This window comes from Hipposideros armiger, unplaced genomic scaffold, assembly GCF_001890085.2.
Source record: "Hipposideros armiger isolate ML-2016 unplaced genomic scaffold, ASM189008v1 scaffold_0, whole genome shotgun sequence".
Classification (NCBI taxonomy): domain Eukaryota; kingdom Metazoa; phylum Chordata; class Mammalia; order Chiroptera; family Hipposideridae; genus Hipposideros; species Hipposideros armiger.
This window is the reverse complement of record NW_017731350.1, coordinates 2157046-2179193: the sequence shown is the minus strand read 5'-3', so window position 1 is coordinate 2179193 and position 22148 is coordinate 2157046. Positions and strand designations below refer to the sequence as shown.

General features: G+C 51.0%; 2 protein-coding genes and 1 long non-coding RNA gene across 8 annotated transcripts; 1 reads left to right on the top strand and 2 right to left on the bottom strand.

Moving 5' to 3' along the window:
• Positions 1-757: 757 nt before the first annotated feature.
• SLC30A3 (solute carrier family 30 member 3) lies at positions 758-8921 on the bottom strand. 3 transcript variants are annotated; one of them, XM_019636704.1, is made up of 8 exons: positions 8598-8920; positions 4905-5086; positions 4298-4444; positions 4048-4201; positions 3245-3443; positions 2893-2998; positions 2503-2637; positions 758-1599 (listed from the first exon to the last, which is right to left on the bottom strand). In XM_019636704.1, exons 1-8 carry the CDS (start codon positions 8690-8692, stop codon positions 1451-1453), a joined length of 1167 nt encoding a protein of 388 aa, XP_019492249.1. In that variant the 5' UTR covers positions 8693-8920; the 3' UTR covers positions 758-1450. The 3 variants fall into 3 exon arrangements, with proteins under 3 accessions (XP_019492249.1, XP_019492165.1, XP_019492085.1); XM_019636620.1 differs by lacking the exon at positions 8598-8920 and adding an exon at positions 8065-8591; XM_019636540.1 differs by lacking the exons at positions 2503-2637; positions 2893-2998 and having other exon boundaries at positions 8598-8921.
• Positions 8922-9779: 858 nt separating this feature from the next.
• On the bottom strand, positions 9780-20195 carry LOC109380178 (uncharacterized). 4 transcript variants are annotated; one of them, XR_002123394.1, is made up of 5 exons: positions 20116-20195; positions 19011-19142; positions 14776-14813; positions 10651-14130; positions 9780-9959 (listed from the first exon to the last, which is right to left on the bottom strand). It is a non-coding gene; the product is annotated as an uncharacterized LOC109380178 (long non-coding RNA). The 4 variants fall into 4 exon arrangements; XR_002123422.1 differs by having other exon boundaries at positions 10651-10893; XR_002123411.1 differs by lacking the exon at positions 14776-14813.
• DNAJC5G (DnaJ heat shock protein family (Hsp40) member C5 gamma) lies at positions 17795-21228 on the top strand. The gene is made up of 6 exons (XM_019636932.1): positions 17795-18206; positions 18786-18832; positions 18940-19167; positions 19447-19660; positions 20087-20228; positions 20950-21228. Exons 1-6 carry the CDS (start codon positions 17937-17939, stop codon positions 21015-21017), a joined length of 969 nt encoding a protein of 322 aa, XP_019492477.1. The 5' UTR covers positions 17795-17936; the 3' UTR covers positions 21018-21228.
• The last annotated feature ends 920 nt before the right edge of the window (positions 21229-22148 follow it).

Genomic DNA, 22148 nt, shown 5'->3' with positions numbered 1-22148 from the left:
CCCATTATGGGCGGGAAAGCCTTGCAGAAATATGTGTGAGCTAATAAAAAATGCTCGCTGTCTTCGCTTGGGGCTGGAATTTTATCAACCTAGGGCGGGGAAGGCCAGTGAATGCCTGCTGACCCAAAGCAGTAGGTCCAAAATCAAAGCACAAAGAGTTTGATTTTTAAAAAGGAAAAATCAACAATCCCTTAATGAGTCTGGTTTGTAAGATCCAATCTGTCAAAATATATGACCCTTAAGGCAAAGGGGGAATAATTATAAAGAAGACCTTGGTGCCCACAGCTCAAACCTGCACTCGAGGTTGGGGCCGTCAGAGCTGAGGGCCCCTCCCGCTGACGCCTTACGCAGCTGGAGAACCAGGCCCACCTCAGCACTGTGATCCAACTGCTCTTCCCCAAAAGGATGCTGCTTACCTCCGACCAGCCCAAGGCCACTCGGGAGCCTTTAGGAATGACTCTCTAGGGTCCCTTGGCTTCTTGCCTTCTCGTTTTCTCCTGCCACCAAGCCCAGGGCACATGGGGACTCACACTGAGCCAAGGACCCAGGCTCGAGCATATTGTGAATAGGGGAAGGTGGTAACGAGCCAGGCAGATTTTAGCCTACACCAGAATGGCTATTTGAGGGTGGAGAGGGTGGAGGGGCTGGGAAGGGGATGGAGGCTGTGGGAGGTCCCTTGGACTGTGGGATTCTGTCAGTGTTCAGATGACTGATTCTATGTCCCCCCTCCTGAGGAGTCAGCACAGGGACTGAAAGGTGCAGTTAGACACAAGTTTATTGGTGGAGCTGCGGCCGAGTTTTCCCTCTCTCTGGGATAGCCAAGGGCACAGCACCAACAGAGGGATGGACACAGACCCCCAAACGGACACATGGATGGTGCAGACTCATAGAGACCATAGCACAGCCACACAGGCACAGAGACACACAGGCCACAGCACCAAGAAATGCACACACACACACACACACACACACACGTACACACAGAGAAAACCACAAGGCCACACACGGACAAAGTGCGAGCTTTGGGGCTCCTGCATAGACAGAGCGAGGGCCATGTGAGGAGGGGCCCCTGCTGACCTCCCCCAGGCATAGGCACACCGACAGCACACAGATAGGCAAATGCCCCAAGCCAGCCAGGCTGCCACACAGACAAATGAACTGCACGGAAAGGATGCTTGCAGCTCCCCAGACTGTGGGAGCAGGGACCCCGGGATTTCCACATATCCCCACTGCACTGATTCCCTGCTCTGCCTGACTCCCGACCCACTCCCCCACACACACACTTTGGTCTTGCCCACTGGGGCTGGGGGCTGGGGAGCTGGCAGGTGAAAGGAGGGGGGAGAGGAGGGGGTAAGGGCCCGGCTCTGCCCTTTGTCTATGAGAAGGGAGGCAGGTGCTGAGAGTCCAGGGCTGAGCCAGGGCCTGGCAGTGGGGTGAGGGCAGGGTCAGCTCAGGACTGGGGGGGCTCCCGGCAGCGCAGGCACTGGGCCATCTCAGGCTGGTACTGCTCGACCTGCAGGGTAGAGCTGGAGAATCCAAACCGAGAGTGGAGCTGGGATGTGGCTTCGGCCAGGACAGCTTCAGGGTCTGCTGTGGAGTCTGTGGAAGAGCGATAAGAGGCAGCAGGTTCCCAGGGGAGTCGGGAGCCAGGCAGGGCTCGAGATAAGGACGGGTGAACGGGCACCCAGGGGCTTGCACAGCGTTAAAGCCAGGCTTCAATGGAAGCTTGATTTGCTTTCCGTATTGTATGAAAAGCATAAAAACATCAAAGAAAAGGTTGGAGAGGCTCACTCCCGATTGACCATGCTAACACACTAAACTGTTCTTATTTTTCTATTCTCTTCCGTTCTTTGAGTGTCAATATTACAGCAGCCATACCACCCAATTTTCCAGCATAATCCAGATGTTAAATATTCTGTCCCGTTGTCCCCCTAGAGCTACCATCACATATCCTACAAAGTATATTTTTGGCACCCAAATTGCATGTCTCTGATTGCTTCTTGCATCTGGAAGAGACTCAAAAATCCTTTGTCAGCTTCTGAGTCACCATATATATTTTTAATAGCTGAATCATAATGTAGATATAATTTTATGTTCCGCTTTTTTCTCTTAGCATTATACCATAAACATTTTCCCTAGTTGCCATACAGTCTTCGTAATCATCATTTTTAGTAGTTATGTGATACCCCCACTGAGTGGGGGTGCAAGAATGTACCTACCCGCCCCCATCCCTAGACCTGTAGGTACTAGCGATCCTGTAAAGGGTAACTGGTTGCCTTCACTACTTCAGGGAGGGTGAAACCTCCCCTAGAACACCCTGGGCAGCACCTCCTGTCTCCAACATGCATGTGTGTGAGACAGAGACAGACACAAAAAGAGACGGAGAAGGACAGAGAGACTGAAACCATCCCAGTAATTCAGGCCATGTTCCTATGTTTGCAGGCAGAGGGGAGGGGACAAATGTTTCTAGGAAGTAACTGGCTGGGGCCAGTGTGGACTCACCGATGGCCAGATGTGCGGAGGCAACATGGTAAGTGAGCGTAAGGGACCACAGGTGCAGCTCATGAGTTGCCCGGACTCCTGGCACTGACAAAAGTGTATCCCTCACCGGCTCAAACCCCACATTTTTGGGGGAACCTGCAAGCAACACCCGCCAAGCTTTACTTTTGGGGCCGCTCCTGCCCAGGGGCAGACCCCACTAGACTCCACTTCCCTCATCCTGTACCTGCTCACCCTGTTGACCCCCATAATTCACCCTATGCCTGAATCCTCCTTCCAGCAATAGAACACATGGCCCCAGCCTTCTCCCCACACTCTCTTCAGAGGAAAGAGAGGCACCCCGTGCTGGAGTGAGGGGGCTTGAAGGGTGGGGAGCAGTGGTGTCTGATTCACCTTCCATGAGGACGCGAAGAACATCTCGGAGGGTGGGAGCCGTGGACCCAAGGGCACAGATAGAGAAGAGGAAAGTGCTGATGGGGTCAGCTGCCTTGTACTGAGGCTGGAGAGAGAAAGACTCCTAAGCCCAGGAACCAGAGACCTTTCAGAGGAAGATTTAGGGATGTTCTGAACAAATAGGACCTGAGAAGCCCCTGAGAACCCTGCTGAGAGGAAAGGGACCATGACCCTGGGCTGGGGATCTTGGGGAGCTGGAAGCTGGAGTAAGGAAGGGAGGCTGTGGGCCCTGGGAAGAAGGGCACGAGGTGTGGAGTTGGGGGAGGAAGGCTGGGGCAGGCCTGGACCGTACCTTGAAGTAGATGAGGATGGAGGCGGCCAGCACGCCAAAGCTCTGCAGGAGGTCCCCCAGCACATGCACAAAGGCCGCCCGGACGCTGGTGTTCCTCAGGGGCAGGGGCTCCCCGGGCCCCTCCTCCAGTGGCGCATACTCTGCCCCCCTAGACCCATGGCTGTGGGGGGGCCCAGCCTGGTGCAGCACAAAGGCCATTCTGAGGGGGAAACAGAGCGGCTCAGGCCCGGCAGCCTGCCCCCGGCCTCCTCTGCCCTATTTACACACCTCCTCCTCTCACCTCCCCAGGAGCTGTTTCTCCACCTATTATCTCCCTATTTTCCCAGACCCAGGAGGAAGACAACATTGTCCAAGAGAGACAAACAGTGCAGCCTGGGGACAAGAATACAGCACTTGGTGACAGAGATGTGGACTTAGATGCTGGCCCTGCCACTTAACTAGCCATGTGGCCCAGGTAAGTCACCTGGTCACCTCTCAGGATCTATTTCATTAAGTATATTGGGGTGGTACAACCCACCTCATGGGGCAGTTGTGAGGCTTTAAATGAGATAATACTATAATACTGATGAAAGCCCCCAGCAAGACTGGCTGCTACACCGGAGGCCTTTAACAAGTGACTGTTGACTCTGAATTTTAGGTCTCTATCCCAGTCGTTTTTCAGGCATCCCCAGAGCAGAGAGCTGAGAACTGTGTGTGCGTGTGGCATGTCTGTCAGGGAGGGAAGGGCCAGCTCTCTCTCCCAGCCTGGAGGAGGACCCCTTGCCCTGAGCCCCACGTGGCGCCTGCTCCATACTGGAACGTACAGCAGATTGGCACAGACTGCGATGCTGGCGGTCAGCAGCATGGCGCCCCCCTCGATGTGGTAGTCGCTGTGCAGCAGGCGGATGAAGGCCAGGTACAGGAGGATGCCAGTGACCATCCAGAGGGAGACCACAGAGGCCAAAGCCCCCAGAGTCTCTGAAAGGGGAGACAAGCTATCAGAGATCTTCTCGGGACCCTAACAAGTACCCTCGGGCAAGACTGGAGGGTCACCGGGTCATACAGGGGCCTTACCTGAGCGGTGCCAGCCAAAGGTCATGGTGCGGGTGGCCGGACGGGTAGAGAGCCAAAGGGAAAAGAGGCTGCCCATCATGCTGCCCACATCCGCCAGCAAGTGGGCTGCGTCGGTCATAATGGCCAGGCTGTGTGCCAAATACCCACCTGCAAGGGTAAATAAAATGATGTACAGTCTGGTTCCCCTGGGTATGTGTACAGGCACGGAAAAGAGAGTCAGGGGGACATACATCAAAATGTGAACTGTGATTTTTCTCTGGTGATGGGATTACAGATAGTTTTTCTTTTTTTCTTTTCACTCAGCCACATTTTCTAGTTTTCCTACAGTGACATATTTTAATAACAAGAAAACGAGGCTTTTAAAAGACCAGTTAGCCCTGAGAAGCCAGCCCCGGCCCTCTGGCCCTGGACCTCGCCGTGAATTCCCCTTGGTGCTTGCTGTCCCTCACCCTCTCCCATCTCTGGAATCCCAAGCACCCAACTTCCCCGTCCCAGCCATCCCCGTCTTCTCTGTATCTCCACCCAGGCGCATCCCTGGGATTCTGCGTGGAGAGTGGCACAGGCAGGTTGCAGGAGGATGCGGTTGGAGGAGCTGCTCTCAACTTACCGACCACCTCGCCGGCCATGAAGACGCAGCACACAGCACAGGCGGCACACAGCTGCCTCTGTGCCTGCAGCCTCTCAGGGGTGAGACCCAGCTGTGGCAGGGGGTCTCTGTGGCAGTGATGGGAGGGCATCTCCACAGCTTTGGGCTCCTCAGGGAAGGGCTCTGAGGGCTCTGTGAAGAGACTGAGGCAGGCAACATGGTTCAACAGCAGGCTGACCTGCTCCTCACTCCCGGGTCCTGGGTCCTGCACACCGGCTTCATCAGATGTGACCCATCTCTCGCTCCTTCCCAAGGCCTGGTCAAACCCGGGACCTTGTAGACAGAGGGCCACACAAGAGGTGGGGCCTGAATGAACAGCTCAGATTCCAGCCTCCTTTTTCCTCTCATACACATTTCACAGCTGGAAAGCACCTTAGAAATAGTCTAGTCTGACACTTTATTAAAGAGAGGAGAAGTATGTGGCTCAGAGAGGGAGAGGACTTTGGGAGGCCACACAGCTAGTTAGTGGTAGAGCTGAGACTAGATTCCAACCAAGTCAATTCATTATGATAGGTTCCATCAGGAATACAAAATGAGCAAATCACCAAACAAAACCCTTTCTGATCTCTGGGGGCTTTTGGTGGACAAGACAAATGTGTACCTAAATACTATGGTATGTGACATGAGGTAGCTATTGTCACTAAAGCAGTTGAAGAGCTATCAGGGCTCAGCTAGAGAGAGACATTGATTCTAATGAGGAAGCCAGGGAAATAACTGAAGGAGGCACCATGAGAAGGGCCTTGAAGGATGGGGGGGATTTTGATAAAGGTGAGGTAGGTGAGCATGCCAGGCAAAGGCAATATGGAGGGAATTGGCGTGAAAGTGGGGGGCGGGACTCAGCCCATGAACCTGGCCTTAGTGCCTCCCTCCCAGACCCATCTCCCATGCCTCCACTCCCAGATCCTTCACCTGCCCTCTCTAGACATGCAGCTGAAGTGTGACCCTTTTAAGAGCAGAGTAGAATGTTAGCACCCAAAAAGCCTGAGATTCCTTCCTGGCACAGAGAACTAATGGTCAGATTCCAGAGCTGGGTTGTCATGGGGAGGATGGCGTGTAGGCTGCTGTGGTTGGCAATGGTAGTGGTAGGGACACTGACTTTTGAGTCTGCCACAGGTTAGCTGGACCTCGGTCTAACCACAAGAACGAAGCAGAGGCCACCTCAACTGCACAGTGCCACAGGCCTCCCTTGACAAATGGGGCTGAGGGCCTCACCTGAGGATGCCAGAGGCTGAGTTTTAGGTCCATTTTGGTCCAATTCCCACCCCACTACTATCCAACCTGAACCCCAGCAAGGACAGAACCCTCCACAGAACAAATAGACCTAAATAGAAAAATACAGTCCTAGAAATACACATGGAAGTGTGACAAGAATACCCATGAGTGAAAACGAAGGCTCCAGATAGAAACACGATCATGGCAGTAAAGTGGGGAGGGGTGCCTAGGACCTTCCGGCTGAGAAAAGCTCTGCCAAGGGGGTAAACTGAGGTGTGAGGGAGGTGGTGGGGGGCATTTGGTGCTTGTAGAGAAATTCAAGTTGCTGGTAGGTACATTAATTTCTTAGAATTTCCTTTCAAAACTTCGTATCTGGTTGTGTGTGATTCTAGGTGTTTCCAGAGGAGATGGGGAGATGAGCATGGTTTTGAAACCCATCCTCATTCTCTAAAGAGGTGGGCCAGGGAGTGCACACATGCTTAAGCCCAGTCTAGTGGGAGAGACAGGTGTGTCACAAATGAGTTCTATGCAAGTAGAGGCTGGGGCCGGGAGAATTGTGAACAAAGGACTTTGGAGCACAGGGGAGGGAGTGACCAACTTTAATGGGGGGTGAGGAGAACTCCACAGAGGAAAGGATGTATAAGATGAGGCCTAGGTGGAGAAGGGCAATCCAGACACACGGAAGGACAACGACAAGATACGCGGCTTGGAGTTTATGGGAAGAGCCAGGAGAAGGGTTGGGGAGGAAAGGGAGAAACTCAAAGGCACATAAAGGAGGTACACTGATTGATTTAACAAATCTTTCTTGAGCCCCGAGATGACCTTGCTGATGCACAAGTCTGGGAGGAAGACAGGAGAGGACACAGAGGGGTCCCAGAACAGACCAGGCCAGAGGCACCCTGCGCAAAATTTTAGAGGAGGGGCAGGTAGGTAGGGAAGAGGCTCTTTCAGAAAATACTGCAGGATTTGGTGACTAAAGGGGTCATATGAGGGTGAAGATGAGCTGGGAGTCAGAGATGCGGGTCTGAAGAGCAAACAGAAGCTGGGTGGCTTTGGGGCATGGGCAAGATGCCTTTACTGGTCCTGTAAGGCACAGCGCAGCCAGTCACCAAGGTAGCTACCCATCAACAGGCTGCTCCCTTTTGTTCTGCATGAATTGGGCACTAAAGAACCTCATTGTTGATGTGTGTGTGTGCGTGTGTATGGAAGGGGGCACTACATGCTGTTTAGAGAGAAGGAAAGGCAGTTTTCTCTCCCTGGCCCTCTGACACCCCCAACAACAAACAAATAATACTGAGTGGGGTAGAGAGATGTAGGGAGGGGAGACAGCCTGAAGGAGAGGCAAAGGATATGTGAAGAGATGCCAGGGCCATGGTTGGAGCCCCCACAGTTGCCCTCGTCTGCAGTCCCCTGCAGGAAGGAGTCAAACGGGAAGTCTTATCTCCCTTTGCTCATCCACTCCCCCACCCACCCAGGTTTACAGCCCCCACCCAGAGAAACAGCCAGAAATACACAGAGGCACCACATCAGCGACAAAGGGAGAGAGACTGGGAGGGAAACAGAAAAATTCGGAGAGATGAGCAAAGAGACAAACGGACGGTCAGCTAACAGACAAAATGGCCAGCGGAGGTGGCCAGGGAGGGCCTGGCGTGGCCGCTCGGAGAGACAAGGCGGACAGAGCCGGCGGGCGCCAGGCGCGGGAGGCCGGCGGGACGCGGAGGCGGTTCTCCGGCCGCCCCCGGCCCGCTGTCCCCGCCGCTCCACGAGTCTCATTTCACACCTCGCCGCCCCCGGCCCCGTCTGTGCGGAGCCTGGAATACCCCCTGCCGCCCAGACCGCACCTGCTCCTTCCTTGCCACCCCCTCGCTTCCCGGTGCCCTCCCTCTTCCCAGGGGCCTGGAAGACCCACCCGCCTTGGAGCCCCGGCCCATCCTCGGCCTGGGTGTCCACAGCTGGCCACCGCTGGAGGGGATGCCCCGAGCTCGGGCGCACGGAGGGAGGGGCCGGTGACTGCAGATGGGGCTCCCAATCTTGGGCCGCAAGGTGCTTCCATCGCCAGGGCCCCGGAGCAATGCAGACATCGGGGCACCTGGCGCGGACTCCGGTCCGACGGAGGGTAGTCGCTCGTAGGGAAGCCAGACGCGGCGGGGGCGGGGAAGGGGACGGGAGGCTGGTGGGGCGGGCCGGGGGGCCGTTTCGCATGACTGGGAGAAAGAGGGTGGCTGGGAGCAGGCGTAGCGGGCTGTTGAGCGGCGGGGTTCGGGGCTGGCTGGCTGAGCGGCCGAGAGTCTCTGTGCGGCTGCCTGGCCGCGAGACACGAAGCTGTGCAAGTCGCGGTGCGCTGGGGCAGCCGGCCGGTGCCGCGCCGAGGGAGACAACGAAATGGAAGGATGGCAGTAGTGTGGCGCCCCCCGGCCGAGGGCTGGCCCAGGTCTGTCTTACCTCTTCAAACGCAGGCCACCACCGGCGCCGCCGCGGTCCCGGGGGCTCACCAGGCGAGTAGTCTCCAAGCCTCCCGTGGCTGGAGAGGGCTCCATGTCCCCGCGGCCCCGACCGTCTAGGTCCCACCGAGGGAGGGAGAGGCGGGGCCGGCCCCGTGCCAAGTCCAAGTGGCCAGTCGACTCCCGGACTCCCCACAGGGCCACCAGAGTGGAGGTAACTGCAGCTACTGTGGCGCTGGGAGTCCGAACTGCAGATCCCGCGGCGGCTGGAGCCCCGCCCCGCGTGGGGCGAGCTCCCTAAACCCCGCCTCCAGGCTCCCGGGTCTCTCCCTCACCCCTAAGCCCCGCCCCGCAGCCCTACCCGCCCCATCGCCAAAGCCCCATCGCCAAAGCCCCATCTCCCAGCGCCAGAGCCAGTTGGGGGTGGTCGGAGTCCTTTGCGCCCCCTCCGGGTTCTGGAGAACGCCTCACCTCCATAGCCCCGCCCCTCTGTGGACTAGCCCCGCCTACCGGTTCCAAGCCAAACTCCTCACACCTAGGGACCTCCGGAACAAACCTTCACCCAAGGAACACTGCCCCTTGCATGCCCGAGTGGCGGTGTTCCCCCATTCCGCCACTCTGTCACCTTGTGGCCCCAGCCCCCCACACAGAGGCAGAAACAGGTGTGGATCCATTGCCTATCTCAAAAGAACCAAAAAGAATGTGGGGTGAACAGTGTGATACATCTGGGAGAACTCCAGGGACTCCGGCCAGAAACCACTCTGTGGAGGATGTGGGGTCAGAATTCGTGAGCAAAATCTGCTGCCAAGCACTGTACCGTTCATTACCATTTATTTTTATATAGAGACGTGGATGGAAAACAGCTTTCTGCTCTTCTTCAATTCATTATTATCCCTATTTCTTGGATGAGCAAACAGTCCCAGAGAAAGAAGTGTCCAGGGGTCATACAGCCGGTGAATAAAGACTGGGACTGGAACCCCACCCTCTTTCCCTCTCCGGCTCAGGGTGCCACACTGATAACTAAAGAGAGTGCCAGTCGTGTCATCAGAATTCTGGGGCAGCGGGAGGAGGGAGGAGCAGCGCCACCTCTCTGGGGTCACAAGCCATTGTTCCTGGAGGGAGGCTGCGACCAGTTCGCCAGCAGATGATCCCTTACCCCGAACCTGTAGCACCTTCCCGGGCATTACCTCATTTTGCCTCATTTTCACTGAAGCCCAGAGAAAGGAGTGACCTGGAGCAAAGTTGGTGGCCGGGCCTGGAGCTGAAGCTTCAAATGCTCAATGCTCTCTGTCCCTCACACCTACCGCTACTGTAGAACGAAGAGGGAATGGTGGCTGGATTGTGCACTCCAAGCTGTGACATTCTGTGAAGCGGAGGGTGGGTAAGAGGAGGGGAAAGAGTGAGCATGAATGGGGGAAAGTGAAGGATGGGCGTGGTTAGTGAGCCCCGACAAGAAACCCATCAACCCCACCCTTCAGACCACTGGGCGTCCTGAGCTTAGGGACCTTCTTATTCCAAACAATGAGACCGTGTGTGCTCTTCCCAAAACAAAACAAAACAACAGAAAACCAAAAACAAAACTGGAGCATGTGCCAGATGGAGTGATTGGAAGTGATGGGGTTAACCTGGGAGAGCTTCGCGGAGGAGGTGAGGCTTGAACGGATTAAGCAAGCTAGCTGGGCGGAGGGCTGGCAGTTCCCGCGGGGGAGAGTGCGGCTTGTGCCAAGGTTTGCGGGCGGCGTGTGCGAAGGGATCGTACTGCGCCGCGGAGCCATGCGGTACGGAAGAACCAGAGGGGTCTGCGTGCGCCCTTGGCGCCGCTTCTCCACCCACGCCGCACCAGAGGCCAGTGCCAGCCTTTCCCCGGCGCCCTCCCTCCTCCCATCCCTCCCCCCCTCCACGTTCAAGGCCCAGCCCAAAGTCCACGCGGGGCTAGGGGGCAAGAAAGGGGGTAGTTTTCCTCCAACCTCCTCTAGAGGCATGGGGCCTCAGGTCTCTCCTTAGGTTACAGAGGGCAAACTGAGGAGGCGAGAGAAGCCATTAGCCAAGGTCACCTTGTAGGTCCGTGGCAGAGCCGGCGTGGAACTCCTGTCCCTGCCCTCCTATGCCAGTGCCTGGGACACGTCCTGCCTGGCGCCGTCGGTTTTCGAAGCTCTGCACTTCCTGGGGCTTCCCGTACTCCAACAGCCTCGGAGCTAGGACGCGAGGGGCCACCATGCACTCCAGGGCTCGGATGCGGTAGCCTCGTCCGAAGTGGTTAGAGCAGACGAGCCCCAATGGGAAGAAACCTCAGGGTCCTATGCGGGGACGGGGCTTCTTAAGGCACGCCTCAGCGATGACAAGAAGGGACGTGATAGTAACAACAATGGCTTCCTCTGGGATTTCCCTTCCTGGGCAGTCCACAGCGAGCGAGCGGACAGCAGCCCCGGGTACCCCGGAGGGGGGCAGACGCTGGCACGTGCCCGCCCCGCCACCGGGTTGGGAGCGAGCAAGCAGGGAAGGGAAAGGGGCATCGGAGCAGACAGATTACAGGGCTGCCCTTCGCTGAGGCTCCCTGGGAAGCCGGGGACGTCGGCAGGGAGAATACCAACAGTTGCCTTTGTTTGGAAATGTATGCAAGAAAAGCCTGGCAGCAAAACAGACTGCTTGCACCTGTTTCTCAAAGAGCCACTTAAGTGGCCGTGTGAAAATCTTTGCAAAGGATCCTCTTGAATGCCGGGGCCGAGGAAGGCATTCTGCACCTGACTAGGGGCTAGGAAAATTATGCAGCAGTTAGAAGGAAGGACAGTTTACGGCTGGTGCGCTATATGGAACTGTAGTCTTGTAAGAACTATTCATTCAATATTGTGAACACTTATTTCCTGTCATGCACCTTGCTAGCACAGCTGGGGATTGCTGATAAACAAGATAGATGTGTTCCCTACCTTCCTCACTTTAAGTTGATCACAAGAGATTTCTATTCTGCTTTTCTGTTTTGTTGCTACTGACTTACCCACATGCTCTTACTTCCTGTCCTGTCCTGCCTCAGGTATCAATCTTCCCTAAAGAGAGTCCTTAGGCCACTCTTAGTCTCAAAGGTGTGATGGAGGCAGGAAGCCCCGAATGTTCCCAGGAGGACAGGACAGAGGATGGCAGAGCAGGTCAGAAGGGGACTTCGGGGGAACCCAGGCTGGACAAGTTCATCTTGGGAGAGAAGGAGAGCAAGGCCCAGTGTTGAGGTCAGGATATAGGCTAGGCTAGATATCGCAGGCACGATTTGGAATCCACGTGTGTGGGCAAGGGTTAACACTTGAAGGGTATGCTCTCCATTCTCTGCTCAGGTGTTACCTCCAGGGAGCCTTTCCTGGCTCCCCCCAGCTGGGCTATGTGCCCCTACCTAGTGCTTTCAACACCCACTGTGCTTATGAGATGGTAGCACTCCCCACATTGTTAGGAAATCATTTGCTTATCTGTCTTGTCACTAGAGCACAAGCTCCCTGAAGGCAGGAATTGTCTTTCTCATCGCTGTTTCCCAAGCGCCCCCTAGTGGCTGACACATCGCCTCGCTAAAGCCATCCCAGAAAGGAGGGGCCGGTTTTCAGAGTGGAAGCAGGATGGAGGAAGTAGGATTTTAGCTGAAGATGGAGAGGATGAAGGAGGGCTGGAGCTTACATGTCACCACCTCAGGGAGGCCTTTCCTGACCCCCAAACTAGGTTAATTCTCATGTTATACATTCTCATTGCACACTTCTTTTTCTTCCTTAGCACTTATCATACTGTAATTAAATTATTTGGTAATTGTTTCTTCATTTGGCTCCCAGGATACCATAATCTGGTTTTCCTTCTACTTCACTGACTGCTTGTTTTCATTCTCCTTTGCTGGTTCCTCCTTATCTGCTCAACCTTTCAATGCTGGGGTAGTCCAGGATTTGATCACCCTCTTCTCTTACCTTTCTACAGATATCATCCAGTCTCAAGGCTTTAAATACTATCTAGAAACAGCAGAAAGCAATGGTTTGAAGCTAAGCAATGGGTATATGGGGGTTTATTGTACAATTCTATTTTTGTATGTGTTTGAAATTTTCTACTAAAAGAAACTTTAAAAAAAAAGGATCTATATGATGATGATTCTCAGATCTCTCACTTGAACTCCAAACTCAAATACTGAAATGTTGACCTCTCTTCTTTAATGTCTAATAGGCATCTCAAGGTTCATTAGTCTAAAACAACTCCTGACCATCACCCTCATCCCAAACCTTCTCTTTCAGCCAGTCCTCCCATGTCGGAACATGGTAACTCCATCCTTCCATTTGCTCAGGACAGAAACCTTAGTTAGAGTCATTCTTCACTCCTCTATTTTCACCCTACATCCAATCTGTCAACAAATCCTGCTCCCACCCTGTCCAAACCACCATCATCAGTCTTGGTAATTGCAGTAGCTTCCTAGGTTGTCTTCCTTTTTCTACCCTTATTGCCCTAGAGCCTATTCTCAATCCAGTGACTAGGCAACATAGGCCAGATTTCGTCACTCCCCATCTCACTCACTGTCAGCCACAGGCCTTCCACTGGCCTCCAAAGCCCTACAATTTAGCCCCCTCTGATTGCATTTCTTATTACTCCTACCTCACTCCAGCTACAGGTTCGACAACACACCGGGCATGTTCCCACCCCAGGACCTTTACATTTACTCGTCTCTCTACCTGTAACACATTCTGCCAGATGTCTCCACAACCCATCTGAGGACCCGCTTCAGGTTTTGGCTCAAATATCACCTTCTCAGGCCCTCTCTGCTTATCCTTTTTAACAACTGCAACCTCCCTTCAACAATTCTCTATCTCTGCCCCTTGTTCTATGTTTCTCCATAGCCATTATTATCACCCAACACATTATATATTTTACTTATTTTATTTACTGTCTATCTTCTCCCACCTGAATATAAGCGCCACGATGGTACAAAGTTTTCTGTTTTGTATGCTGCTGTATCCCCAGCACCTAGAACAGTGTCTGGCACCAATGACAGCACCCAATAAATATTTGTTGAAGATATTAATGAATGTCTGTCTTCCATACTAGGCTATAATCTATAACAGAAAAGAGTTTGACAAATTATCATTGTTTACAAGGTACTAGGCATACAGTAGTGCTTAATAGATATTTGTTGAGTAAGTGAACTGATTAATGAAAAAGGACAATTCATGAGGGGAAATTGTGTGGGAGCAATGGTATAGAGGGTGAGAAAGAACAGGAATAATTAGGGAGGAAAAAGACCAGTTTGATTGTTATGGAAAGTTCACTTTAGGGCAACAGTAGATAGTAAGTGTGGAGGGGTAAGTTAGAATCAGGTTGTAGAGTTCATTGTCAGATTTTAAAGGTTATTTTGCATCCCGGAGGCTATGACCAAAGGAGTGGTAATGATGGAAGCTCTGCTTTATGAACATTGATCTGGAAGTAGTATCCAGGATGAGAGTGGCAGTAGGGAGAACAGTCAGGAGGCTAGGACAACAGTCATTGTGATATGGAAATCCTTTAACTGGGGTGCTTCAAGGTTGTGGAAGCTGAAAAAAGGACAAGTAAAAGAGCCATTAAAAAATTAATAAGACTTTTTGGTCTGATTTTGGAGGAATTAATGAGTCCACAGCCCAGTGACGTTTAGGTTTTGAGCATCATTACCTTGGAAATAGTCATAACATTAATATAGAGAACCAAGAGGAACAGCCAGTTTGGGGGCAAGGTCATGAGTTCAGATTTTAGAGAGGTTTCGAAACAATGGGAGACTAGCATGTGGATGACACTAAACTGACTCTAAAGCAGCGGTTCTCAACCTGTGGGTCGCGACCCCTTTGGGAGTCAAAGGACCCTTTCATAGGGGTCGCCTAAGAACATCGGAAAACAAAAAGATATTTACATTATGATTCATAACAGTAGCAAAATGACAGTTATAGAGTAGCAATGAAAATAATTTGATGGTTGGGGGTCACCACAACATGAGGAACTGTATTAAGAGGTCGCAGCACTAGGAAGGTTGAGAACCGCTGCTCTAAAGCTTAGTTGTCACAGCTGAAGTCTCCGGTATAGATTGGCTCTCTGAAGAAGAGAGGAGAGGGAGCACAGCAGGAGCTTAAAGAGCAAACCATATAGAATATCCATAGTCAGGAGGTGAGAGAAGGAAGAGGAGCCAGGAAGGGAGACTGAAAACTTACCGAAGATGGAAGAGGAGAAGAACCAGAATATTGCAGAGCTGCAGAAATGAAAAGGCTTGAAATTGGTAACGTTGAACAGAAAGGAGATCTGAACTCGTGATCTGGCCCCCAAACTGGTTGTTCTTGATTCCTCTAGTTATGGTAACATTATGACTATTTCCAAGATAATAATGCTCAAATCCCCAACATCACTGGGTCATGGACTCATTATTTAAGGTCCAAAACATAACCTGACATTTTTCACGTTATTTAGTCACACGGCCTGAAATTCTACCAGTTATTCCTTTTGTGTTAGTAAGAATTAAGCAGGTGAGGCATCACAATCTTTCTCATTATAAGCTGAATTACAGTGTTTTAATCAGATTGCTTTCCACTAACCCTTAAGGATGATATCATTGTATGGAGATAATAGTTTTTATTAGAAATGTTGGAAGGAGAGGAAGCGAGAGAGGTAATTTTGGAGTTTTGACTGCTTGGGGAGCAATGTTGGGAGGATTTTGAATAGCTAGTGGACAGCATGAGGGCACTGGGTAGGGGAACAAGAAAATGAGGTTCGAAAGGCTAAGAGAAGGATGCAGAAAGGGGATGGGCAATTTGCAAATCTTCCTAGAGGAAAAATCCTGATTTTTGCCTTCTTCCCTCTTTACAAAATTGGGAGGGGACAGGATAGAAAGGATGATGATGATGATGATGATGATGACGATGATGACAATAATGATAAAACACCATGTGCCAAGCACTGTTCAAATTAAATATTTAATCCTCCTAATGAGCCTAATAGGTAGACACTATTATCTCTATTTTACAGGTGAGATAGGTGTGCCCTGTTAGCCTATCCTTAGGTCTGCAGAGTATGAGGTTGCAGGTCAAAGAGGACAGGAAAGTGAAACAGCCTTCCTAGCTGGAAGCCCTTCACCTCCCACCCCAAGATGTCTACCCTGCGGAAGACAGGCAAACAAACTGGACCAGCGGTGATTTTTGGTCACATGTAGTATGTATGCCTTCAACTGGAGGGAGAGAGAGAAAGAGGGGCATTACCTGACTTTACCCATGACAGGAAGGAAATATCAAGTATAGTTTTGGTCTCTAACCTGGATTTTAAAGAGAGCTGGGGTGTATGAGGAACAGTCATGGTATAGACACTGAACTTGGAGTCAGAAGACTTAGATTTGGATCTCACTGATTGACCTTGAGCAGGTTAATCCTTCTCCCTGGGCTGCACTTTTGTCCATTACAAAATGAAGGCACTGGTTGGGAGTTAAATAGTCTTTGAGGTCCCTTCCAGCTGGAAAACTGCACAATTCTAGAGCCTGGTGGTTGGGTATGACAAATTATGATCTCTGTCTCCCACTGCATATGTCTGAGAGCATGATATTTTGGGTATAAATATGCCAGTGTCTGCTGTCTGTGTGTATTCCAGCTATATGACTAAAACTTTAGTTGTTTGTGGGTAAATAAGGGGTGATTCTTTGTTTTCTCCAGGATAGACCAAATGGCTCTGTGAGGTAGTAAACTAGAAGATCCCCCACTCAAGATACGGTGGGAGGACAAATGACTCCAGAAAAGGTTTTAGTCTGTAACCATTCTTTAGCATGGTTATTATTTTCTCTATTTTTTTGAAACAACCAAATCTAATTTAGTCTTGACATCAACCCTGGGAAATGACAAAGGTTTTTACAGAAGAGGAGAACGAGACTCAGATTAAGTGACTTGTCCTAGATCAGCTTGTTAGAGCTGGAGTCAGAACTCAGGCCTAGGACTTCCGACTCCTGGCTTGTGAGTTCTTCCTGGTTCCGTGCTGGGTGCTAGAAGAGACCCTGTGCATGGGAAACAGAGTTAAAGGGGGTCTGTTTCTAGGTGAAGGCAAAGTGAAGAGCCTCTGGCCAAAGGACACCAGGCCAGCTTGCCTACTCTATTCGCATATCTGCAGCCTACCGGCTACAGCATCATTTCAGTCAGAGCAGAGGCTTCGGGAACTTAAAGATAATGGCTATTTCAAGCGCCATGAACTATAAATAGAATTAGAATGTCGGAGGGCAACGATAAGAAGTAATAACATTCTGGGCCTTCTGGCAAGATGTGAAGGATGTTTACTAATTCTCAGCACCTAATTTGCCTTCATGTCTATAAAGCAGGGATGTGACCATACTACCTCTGGGGGCTGTTGTGAGGCTCAAAGGAGGTAATTAGGTAAAAATGCCTCTGAAAAGCCACACAAACGTTTGCTGGTTTAATCAACCAAGCAACATTTATTGAACATTTACAATATTCCAGGAAGAACTGGAGGAAAACTAAGACAAACAAGAAACAAGGAGCTCAGAATCACCATTACCATCTCCCTATTTCCCTCTTTCTCTTAACTCCATGTGTCTCTTCTTGTCTAGGACTACATGAGGAAAGATGGGCCCTGTAGTCCTGTCCAGTGCCCCAGGGAATGTTTACTGTGGCCCTAATTACATTGGACCAGCAGAGGGCTCCCTCTGCTGTAGCTCATTCAACAAATCATTAATTCGCTTACTGCAAACCAGGCATGGTTCTAGGTGCTGGGGATACACTGGGTGAACAAACAGACAAGGTCCCTGCCCTCTTGGAGTTCCTTATCTGCTGGGGAAGGAAGACCTTAAGCAAATCAACATGCAAATACATATATATTCACAAACTATGGTGAGGGTGTTATGAGGTGAGGAGAGAGGAGTAGAACTTCATTTAAAAGGCTTCTCTGAGGAGGCACAAAACTAAGATCCTCAAAGGATGAGAAGTCCTGGGGAGGAGCAGCGTGGCCAAAGGCCCTTGAAGTGGGCACGGTGTCTTCAAAGAACTGACAGAAAAAGTGTGGCAGAGACCAGAGCAAGCAAGACAGTGGTACTGGATAGAAGGAGGGTGAGAGGCGGGGCCTGACTATGCGGGGAGGGGGGGGGGGGGGGGCCTGTAGACTGAGGCATGGAATTCGCTGTAAGTGCACTGCACTTCTAATGCCTTCTCTCTTTGCAGTGCTAGTGAAAAAATAACTTGAGTTGTTCTGCTAGTTCTGTCGTCCTGTGATGGTGATGAAAAGTTGGATGTTAGAGAAATCTGGCATAGTACAAACCATCAAGACAACTGTCAGCTTTAGCTCCTTTACTTTAAGTGACTAACTTCTAAATTCATCTGACCCAGAACCTATGAACTTGGTTGGTGATGCTAAAAATTGTCATCCCCATCCCCACAGAAAAGGGGGAAAAGGCTGCAAGAGATGCCAGACCGCCCTTGGCTACTGGCGCCCAGCAAATCCCTACGTTCACACTTCCTGCGTGCGAAATAAGTCCCAGGGCCGACGTAGCCTCACCTCCCAGACCTTCCGGCGGCGCCAAAAAAGGACCCCGAGTGTTGACGCAAGCAAGCGGGCCGCTGGACCCCGGTGGTGTGAGGTTTCACACGCTGGTGGAGGTTGTGTAAGGCCTCTATCTGGCTAAAGAGAGTGACCCCGATATACAGCGCCAGGTTGGACGGGGAGTCCTCACAGCCAGAGGGGACCTGGGGAGCCAGATCATTCCCCTCTGAACTTGTTGCCTTGGTTCTGCTGGGCCACAGCCTCCCAGCTCTCCCTGCTGTCCGGGTCTTGCTCCTGTTCCTTCTCTGGTCGTTCCCCACAGCTGTCCTTTTTCGCTTCCTTCTTCATCCCCTTGTTCACCCCACTGCCCCGTTTCTGAGGAGCAGGGGATGGGATGGGTTGAGAGGGGACGCTGGGGGCGAAGAATAGTCTCTGACCTCGCTTTGTTGCACTGTTTGACTTGGCTGTTGGACACCTGACCTATCTTAGGCAGTTTGGGTTTATTCTGAATTGCTTTTCCCTTGGGAAATTGTAGATCTCCCTGATTCCTGACCCCAACCTGTTCAGGGGTTGGGGCCACCCTGGTCTCTCAAACCCAGCAACCAGGGTGGACAAGACTAGGGCTGTTTACTTAAGGTGCTAATAGCTCTGGACGACATTAGCCACTTCCCATGTTGAGACCTCCCTCTGCTCTCTCTAGGATGTGGGGTATCCAGAGGTCTGCATAGCTGAAGGACACTGGAAAATGTGAGATGTTTCCTCTTTAAAATTTGAATTCGAATGTCTTTTCCGGTCACCTGCACTCCTCTGCTAGTCACAGACCCCACTCGTTGTCTTATACTGTCCTTTTGCAGTCCCTTACCTGCCCAGCCCCTGAAGTCAATGAGTTTCCTGCCACTGCAAGTTCACTCCTCTATGGCCTCACCTGGGGAAGTTCTCACGAATGCTGCTTCTCTTCTGACCCAGATCATGGCTCACGTGGATAAAGCAGCCCGCCAGCTGTCCAAAAGTGGGACGACCCTCTATGCAGTGTTGGAGCTTCAGAAGGGTGCCTCACCTGAAGACATCAAAAAGTCCTACAGGTTCAGACCTCAGCCCCTTATTAAACCCTGGAATTTCCCCCCTGAAACCCCTTTCTTTCTACCTTCCTTGCTGGCCCATTTTTCAATCCCCAAGCCTTCCCTTCAGTGTGGCATGGGAAGGAATTTAGACGTGGTCTGCTTGCCTCCATCCATCCTTTGTACCACATCTCATGCACTTCTTCATCGTCTAGAGATCTATTCCTGTTACTCATCCTAACCCTCCCTCCCCAGCCACTCCCTATTCTTTCCCTACCCTCCTTTTGGGTGTTGCCTGGGTAGGAACCTGGCCTTGAAGTATCATCCGGACAAGAATCAAGGGGACGCTCAAGCAGCAGAAATATTCAAAGAGATCAACACAGCTCACTCCATACTGAGTGACCCTAAGAAGAAGAAAATCTACGACCGGCATGGCTCCCTGGGAGTATATATATATGATCATTTTGGCGAAGAAGGTGTCACATACTATTTTACACTGAATAGTTGTTGGTTCAAGGTACACAGTCCTTCCTAGTCCCTTAAGAATAAGGAAGGAGGGATAATCTCACACCGTTCTCCTCGCTCACTCACTTCACTCCTGGCAAGACTCTTCTTTTAATTCCTCCAATATTTTAAAACCTTTACCCTCTCATGGTTTCTGTACATGCTATCCTACATTAAAAAAAAAAAAACGCATCCCCTACTGCAGCCTAAGCTAGTACCGTCTCAATTTTTGGCTAAAATATTATCATACTCAAAAAAAATAATAATACTAAAAATAAGGAAGGAGGGGTGATTCTCCTCATCTAGGACTCCTCTCCTTACCCTCGTCTCCTAGGACAAATGCTTCTTTTGCCTCATTATTCGGGTGCTAGGAGGATTGAAGGAGGAGGGGATATATAGAAGAACTGCTGGACCGAGACCATTCTTTCCTGCCTTTTAGACACTCGTCCTCTTTTGTGCTCTGCTCACCTGTTGCTGTTGCTGCTGCTTCTGCTGTTTTTGCTGTGGAGCACTGAAGCCACCTGAGGAGGTAGTGAGGAGAAAATTCCAGCAGGACGCCCAGAATCAGTCTTCGAGTTCAGGTGAGAAGCACAGACAGGGACTGAGGTAAAAGCTGGATTAGGAAAGGAAGAAACGGTCGGGGCTGAAACTTTGAACCCCTAAATAGAAGAATCTCAAGTTGGTATTGGGGCAAAGTGAAGAAAGAGAAGGGAAGACACTAAGTTTCTGAGGGGCTTATGCCACCAACTGGTGGTTTGAGTGTAATGGCCTCTCAGGACCGTTAAGCTAAGGAGTGGTGAGAGAGTGTGCCTAGAAAAAGCAGTCGCTGAAGACAAGTCAGAGGATGCTGTTTATTGCAGTTCCTCAAAAGGAAGATGAAGTCAATTCACTTTAAAATGTGAATTGACTGGAGTGCACAGCAGTGCCACCTAGTGATGCTAGTGTGTAACTGCAAGGTAACGATTTTCTCGCCAGTAGGCTAAAATATTACTAAATGTTTGCATATATGTTTTTCAAATTCCATCATAGGTAACAAAGAAAATTTTAGCGAGGAAGACAATTATAGAGAAGATTAATATTAAAAGATGAAGAAGAGTGAGGTATGAAAACTGAAATGTAGCAATAATTAAAGGATAAGAAAAGAATATACACTAACTGCAGATGAGTCAGTCATTAGTGGAGAGTTTATATCCTTGTAGTATGGACTACAGGTGTTTATATCTTTACCAATAAGGGGTTTGCCTTACATTCTGGGTGCTCATCCCCTCTGTTTAATAAGATGCCAACTTCTTCTGTCCCTAGGTGCTAACCCAGTGAAGGTGACTTCTGCTGCCCAGCCCACTGGACAGGTTGACAAGAGGAGCAAGTAGCCCTGTCCTGACATTGACCTTGATTTACCCCTCTTCTTGTAAGAATCCCAACTTTAGAAGGATGCTGTCTCTGTCCTTGATAGTGTCACCGACCCTGGGGATACAGGGTCGACCAGCTACTCCTTTTTAGCTCCAGTCCCAATTTTAATCTATTAGAGAGCAGACCTCCTATCCCTACCCTCAAGAGGTCTCAGGCAGTAAAGACAGACTTTTCCCAAGCATCCTTTGTCCTGTGTCTTCCTTGGGATTTGAGTCAATATCAGGTGGGTAGGATCCCTGAGTCACTTGTGATCTTTCCACCAAGATCCTGCGCTGGGGTGGATCCTGTCCCAGAGCTGTGGAACCAGCTAACCCTCTTTTGTTGCAACTCTGTGTACCAAGAGCTCTTAGCATCAGCCTCATTTCTAAGCCAGTACACCTTTCTGGTGTTGGTCTCACCTTCCGGTGCCCACACACTTGGCATTGCCAGGCTCATTCCAAGGTATGAATGTATTTGAGGCTGAGGGGTAGATCTCTACCTTTGGGTGCTCCCTGCACTGCAGCTACCAGCATGGCACCCATTAGCAGGGTCCTGTAGGTTGACTGAAGTTCACACGTCAGTGCCTATTTGGCTCCATTTTTTTTTACCACATCTTATGCAGGCTGATCACCATATATTTTGTTTTAAAAACAGGGGCATGAAATTTATGATAGGGAAAAGACTGTACTTTTACGCCTACAGACTCTTTCCCCACTCATGCCCCTTTGTGCTGCCTGTTGGGTATCCATCCTCTCTGTACCATTTATTTGCTGCCCACCCAGGACCAGAGCCTAGTAACTCCTCACACTTCTTTCTCCTGACTGGGAGAAGGGCTAAGGAATGTAAGTAAATAAAAGAGCTTTTATCCAATCCCAGTGCATATGTGGAGCTCCCAAAAGACACATTGTGTCTGGGATAGAGAGAAAGGCCTATAGGAGAAAAAGATAGAGGGTGCTCACATCTGAAACCAGCCTGCCTTGGAGAGTGGCAATCCAGGACAACTGTGGACTTGGGGCAGACGCTTCCCGGAGCCTTGTGCTTATGTCAGGGCTCTAAAATGTCCCTGGAGATCAATTCCCCTGGTGCTCAAAATAGGTCCCTGGCATTCAGGT